This window comes from Apodemus sylvaticus, chromosome 1 (assembly GCF_947179515.1).
Source record: "Apodemus sylvaticus chromosome 1, mApoSyl1.1, whole genome shotgun sequence".
In the NCBI taxonomy this organism is placed as follows: Eukaryota; Metazoa; Chordata; class Mammalia; order Rodentia; family Muridae; genus Apodemus; species Apodemus sylvaticus.
The window spans coordinates 22,788,009-22,794,302 of record NC_067472.1 but is presented as its reverse complement, the minus strand read 5'-3'; the positions used below and the strand labels follow the sequence as shown (position 1 = coordinate 22,794,302).

General features: G+C 43.1%; 1 protein-coding gene across 1 annotated transcript in view; it reads left to right on the top strand.

Annotated features, from left to right (window-relative positions):
- Nucleotides 1–2,714: 2,714 nt before the first annotated feature.
- Nucleotides 2,715–6,294, top strand: part of LOC127677228 (cytochrome P450 2C55) — a 31,464-nt gene continuing 27,884 nt past the window's right edge. Inside the window, exons 1-2 of the mRNA XM_052172370.1 lie at nt 2,715–2,882; nt 5,610–5,772. Coding sequence (XP_052028330.1) covers nt 2,715–2,882; nt 5,610–5,772 — 331 coding nt within the window. The remainder of the gene's footprint in view (nt 2,883–5,609; nt 5,773–6,294) is intronic.

Sequence of the window (6,294 nt, the reverse complement as noted above, 5' to 3'; positions counted from 1 at the left end):
AGTCATCAAACCCAGACACTATTGTAGATGCCAAGAAGTACTTGCTGAAAGGAGCCTCATATAGCTGTCTCCTGAGAGGTTCTAGAATCTGACAAATACAGAGGTGGATGCTCTCAGTCAACCATTGGCCTGAGCACAGGATCCCCAATGGAGGCGTTAGAGAAAGGACTGAAAGAACTGAAGGGATTTTCAACCCCATAGGATTATCAACAATATCAAGCAACCAGAGCTCCCAGGGTCTAAACATCAACCATGGAGGGACCCATGGCTCCAGCCACATATGTAGCAGAGGATATCCCTGTTGGGTATCAATGGGAGAAGAGACCCTTGGTCCTGTGAAGGCTCAATGCTCCAGTGTAGGGGAATGTGAGGGTGAGGAGGTGGGAGTGGGTGGGTGGGGGAATACCTTCATAGAAGCAAGAGGAGGGGGAATGGGATAGGGAGTTTCTGGGGAGGGGGTGGGAATTGGGAAAGGGGATAACATTTAAAATGTAAATAAATTATCCAAGAAAATTAAAAAATAGAAAAACATGATTTTTCTAAAGGGAACTATGTTTTACAGCTATTAGATTTTAGGGTTATATGAGTCAGGTACAATAGAGCTGCTACTCTTTGCCTTGGATAAAGAATTCACCAAGCCCTGTATTCGCTCAAGCAATAAGTGTTATATACTAAACTTCTGGCACACATTTTAATCCACAGGTAATGTAATTATTAACTAAATTCATGTTTATTTGAAAGTCACAGCCTGAGTCATGGAGTGTTGAATCACAGAGCATAGTTGATGTTCGTGAACCCAGTTAAACTGAAGTCTGGAGAGAAGGGTACAAGTTACAGGTGACTTGGGTTCCAGCCTTTCTTTACTACCTTCAGCCTGTGTGACTCTCTAAGGCCCAGTTTCCTCAGCTCTGAAAAGGAAAGGGTTTTATCTCAGGCAAAGATAGCTGATGGACTCCACAAGGATATGTTCGGTGTGAAACCTCTGGAAATGAAACTGTCAAAATTCCTTTAGAGATGATGAGTAAAAAACATTCCTTAACTCTCCCTCCTTGTCTCTGCAGAGGGGATGCTTGTTCAGTTTTGTTTTGTTTTGTTTTCCCGAGCACATCAGAATCAAATAAGGACTTCTGTTTTGTGTGAAGCTGTTGTCCTAGGAACAAAATCAAAGAGCTGTATATTTGGAGTAATTAAAGATGGGTGGTTGATCTTGTTTGCCTTCTGGATAGCTTCAGTACAAGGCATAGGTCCCTGCAAAGGCTAACAGATCTTATCTCAAAGCTAACTGATAAGTGGATATTAATTAACCCAGAAGCTCTGAATACCCAAGACACAATTAGCATATCAAATGACTCCCATGAAGAAGTAAGGAGAGGGTCCTGATCCTGGAAAGGCTTGATCCAGCATTGTAGGGGAGTACCAGGAAAGAGAAAAAGGAGGGAGGTGATTGGAGAATGGGTGGAGAGAAGGGGGCTTATGGGACATATGGAGGGGGGGAACTGGGAAAGGGGAAAGCATTTGGAATGTAAACAAATTTAGAAAAAAAAGCTAAGTTCTTCCATGTATGAAGTATAATATATAACATGTATGGTATGTTCCCACATTTCCTTTGTCCATAAAAATTAGAAATAAAACTTCCTGCTTTAAGTGTTTTGCTTTTTTAAAGAGAGTGTTTAATGGTAAAACATACATGTTTACTTAGTTAATTGCTTGATACATGTTGGGTAAGCTAAAATGTGCATATTTCCAAAGTGGTAGCCTACATATGAGGAGAGGCAGTAGGGTCCTGAGTCTGTGGACAGCCTGAGATACCCAGGGGGGAAGAAACCAAATCATAGATGTATGAGTTATCGTATCTGTTTTCTCTTTAGGCAACTCTCAGGTTGGTACAGAATGCTGAAATTGTGCATAAGATTTTCAGTCTCAAGGAGAGTATCCTAGTTTTTGAGAAGCACCACTGGCTATTTTATAGACTAAGTATAAAATACATGCCTTGTCTTCAACATCCTAAATTCCCAACTGGTCACCAGTATAGATGCTGGAGTGATTTTTGCACAAGTAATTTACTTCAGGTTCTGGGAAAATAGCTAAGTTGGTAAAATGTACGCTGTAGAAGCACGAAGCCCTGAGTTCAGTTCTCCCAATAGTGATGTAGTCAAGCAAAAACTGGGCTCTGGAGAGCACTCTGCAACTTCAGTGATGGGTGGGGTGCGGGCAGGAACAAGAGGATCCCTGAAGATCTCTTGGTTCACTGAGGAATCCTGTCTCAATGAGAGAGAGAGAGAGAGAGAGAGAGAGAGAGAGAGAGAGAGAGAGAAAGAGAGAGACAGAGACAGAGACAGAGAGGTGGAATTGAGGAAGACACCAAAGGTCAATCTCTAGCTTCCACATACACATGCATAGGCACTCAAATGCATGCACACCAAGATGCACACATCAACACACAAGAACAACAATAACAACAAAAGACTCACAACAATATCTGGGTTAAGTCCAAGCTCCCCATGGTTGGTCAAATCTCCTCCCAGGAGAGCAGTTGTAAAGAACAGCTTCTTTTCATGTTTGCCAGCAGGCCAGAGTCCATCCAGAAGATAGATAAAACTGCACATAACTGATTGGTCACTTAGGTCTCACAAGGACATGCTGAGTTGGCAGCTAGCACTATAAAAGCCCTGGGTTGCAAGCCGGCAGGAGTCTCCCCAGAAGAGAAAGCTGCCATGGATCTGGTCACGTTCCTGGTGCTCACCCTCTCCTGTCTGCTTCTCCTCTCGCTCTGGAGACAGAACTCTGGGAGAGGGAAGCTCCCACCTGGCCCCACGCCTCTCCCAATTATTGGAAACATCCTTCAGATAGATGTGAAGGACATCAGCAAATCCTTAACCAATGTGAGTATCCTTCTTGTTATATAGTGGCTGAAAAGTAAGAATTCTTCTCTGCTGTTAAATCCATCTATGGGGTTAAACTGTGCCATCATAGGGCAAATGTGCACCGTGGATTTTTAATATTTGGTTTCTCATTGTCAGAAATAACTAAATGAGATAATATATTTATATAGGATAAACATTTTTACATTGTAAGATATATATATATATATATATATATATATATATATATATATATATATATATAATATTGTGTTTGTTTGTTTGTTTTTGTTTTTTGTTTTTGTTTTTGTTTTTGAGACAGGATTTCTCTGTGTAGCCCTGGCTGTCCTGGAACTCACTCTGTAGACCAGGCTGGCCTTGAACTCAGAAATCCGCCTGCCTCTGCCTCCCAAGTACTGGGATTAAACTCATGCGCCACCACTGCCCTACAAGATAAAATACTTATAGCAGAGAGAGCATCTACTTTTCATTGTTTCATGATTCTTAGATATAATGTTTTGCCTAAGATAAAAGGTACTGGAATTATTTTGAGTATTTTCTGGAGACATCATCTATGTACATGTTGTGTATTTAGGGTTGCCAGCCAAAATAATTAAATTTCTTCAGAGAAACAAGTCATGTCTGATATCAAGGAGTCTGAGTCAACGTCAAACATATGTGAAGGAAATAGAGCTGGTGAGGGCCAGTGGGGCCTCAGTGTCTCTGTGCATAGCAGCTGCCAGACCTATGGATGAGCAGTGTGGAAGAGGCTGTCCTGGGAGATGCTGCATGCGCTCTTCTGCTTGCTGTCTGTTCTCTCGGCATCTCATGATTGCAGACAGCCTGGCACCACACTCATCTAGGGAGAGATTTATGTTATTTTAGTCAAGTGATAATATTTTTAATAAATTAATTAGCATCCCAAATGCTACCTTCTTCCTGGTCTCTGCTCACTGAATTCCTCCCCCCCATGCTCCCTCCCCTTTACCTCTGAAAGGGTGCCTCCCCCCTGGTATAAGCTCACCCTGGTGCATCAAATCTCTGCAGGATTAGGTGCATCCTCTCCCACTGAGGCCAGACAAGGCAGCCCTCTGCTATATATACGCCAAGGCCACAGACCTGTGTATGCTCTTTGGTTGGTATTTCAGTCACTGGGAGCTTCCAGGGATCCAGGGTAGTTGCCACTGTTGTTCCTCCTGTGGGGTTGCCATCCCCTTCAGTTCCTTCAATCATTCTCTTCCATAGGGGTCCCTGACCTCAATCCAGTGCTTGCCTGTGTGTATCTGCATCTGCCTCAATCAGCTGCTGGTAGAGCCTTTCAAGTTATATTATGCTCCTGTCTGCAAGCACAGCTTAGTATTAGTAATAGTGTCAGAGACTAATGCCTGTCCATGGGATGGGTCTCAAGTTGGGTCAGTCTCTGTTGGGCCATTTCTTCAGTTTCTGCTCCACTTCTGTCCCTGCATTTCTTTTAGATAGGACCAATTCTGAGTCAAAAAATTGGAAGGTTGATTGGTATCCCCATCCCTTTACTGGGTCTCCTGGAGGTAGTCTCTTCAGGTACTATATCCTCAGTGCTGGGCATTTCACCTAAGGTCACCCACATTGATTCCTGGGAACTTCCAAGGGAGAGGTTTCAAATGGTAGGATTCCAGTATTCAACACAGGGTGACTGAATGACCCTGTGAGAAGAACTCAGCAGAATCCTGAAGCAGTGTCCTGCATAGTTGAGCATTTGTTTCAGAGTGGACACAGAGGACTGGTTTGTACTGGTTTGTACTGGTCTGCTAGCTTGAAGTTGGACAGCCTCTGAGGGGGGAGTAAGCATGATTATAGGAAAGGCAAAAAAGAAGATTTGAAGTCAAGATTTAGAATTGGGAGGGATGCAGTTCAATACCACGCCAGCCTTGAGGCAATTTGTTTTTCTTAGCCTTTGTATACTTCACAGTATCATGGAAAACGTAGCCACAAGATAACAGAAACAATTGCTGAAATATATACATAAGACATCTGTCCTCATCCAAAAGACTCCCTGTTTCTTCCACCAAGGTTAATACAAAGGAATCCCCAGCTTCTCACCTTGAGCCTCAAATATTCCTCCTGTTATCATTCCATGCCCCATCAGGCCAGGAAATCTGACAACAGACCCTAACCCACCTTGATTCTTCCTTCAGGCAGAGTTTTCTTTTTTTCTTCTCTGCTTCAGAGAAGTGGCAAACAGCTCCTGACACAGGTTCATTGCCTAAGTATCAGAGATCCACTGAAAATAGTTTCACATTTGAGTGTTGAATTTCTACCCATGGGAAACTAAAATGAATTTGAGATTTTTTTTCTTTTTTTTTTGAGACAGGGTTTCTCTGTGTAGCCCTGGCTGTTCTGGAACTCTGTAGACTAGGCTGACCTCGAACTCAGAAATCTGCCTGCCTCTGCCTCCCAAGTGCTGGGATTAAAGGCATGTGCTACCACCACCGGCAATTTGAGATTCTTTTAACCTCAGTCTCTTTATCTGTAAGTTCACAGATAAACTTACTTCAAAGTGTCACAATTCTGACAGTTTGTACATTGATTTGTCTGGAGATCTTCTGGCAAACAAGACACAAGATGCATGGGAAAGCTATAGAAAACAGCTTTTTATGTATTGAATTTAAATTTGAAGTTATGGTTGGCAGACTACCAATATGGACAATAAGATGCTCACATTAGCCTAGATTCTCCTTGTGCTACTTATATTTTCTTTCTTATTTTCAGTTCGCAAAAGTCTATGGCCCTGTGTTCACTCTGTACTTTGGTCCGAAGCCTACTGTGGTGGTACATGGATATGAAGCAGTAAGAGAAGTCCTGGATGACCTTGGAGAGGAGTTTTCTGGGAGGGGTAGTTTTCCAATTGTTGAAAGAACGAATAAAGGTCTGGGTAAGTGTGCATATGCACATATGTGCATGTATGCACATGCATGTGTATGCATGTGTATGCATGTGTATGCTGAGCAGGGATCATAGGGACTGGACAGGAAAAGCTCCTTAGGCAGTGTCTTAGGGTTTACTTATGTGAACAGACACCATGACCAAGGTAACTCATAAGGATAGATAGCATTTAGTTGGGGCTGACTTACAGGTTCAGAGGTTCAGTCCATTATCATCAAGATGGGAGCAAGGCAGTGTCTAGGTAGGCATGGTGCAGGAACAGCTGAGAGTTCTCTCTCTTCCTTTGTAGGCCATGAGGAAAAGACTGACTTCCAGCTAAAATGAGGGTCGTAAAGCCCATGCCCACAGTAACAACACTTCCTCCAACAAGGCCACATCTACTCCAACAATGCCATACCTCCAAACAGTGCCACTCCCTGGGCCAAGTACATTCAAGCCATCACAGGCAGGGAGCCAAGTGGCAGTCAGGGTCCTGTTCCCTCCATTGTCTGGGGGTCTCCCTTCTAGTTTC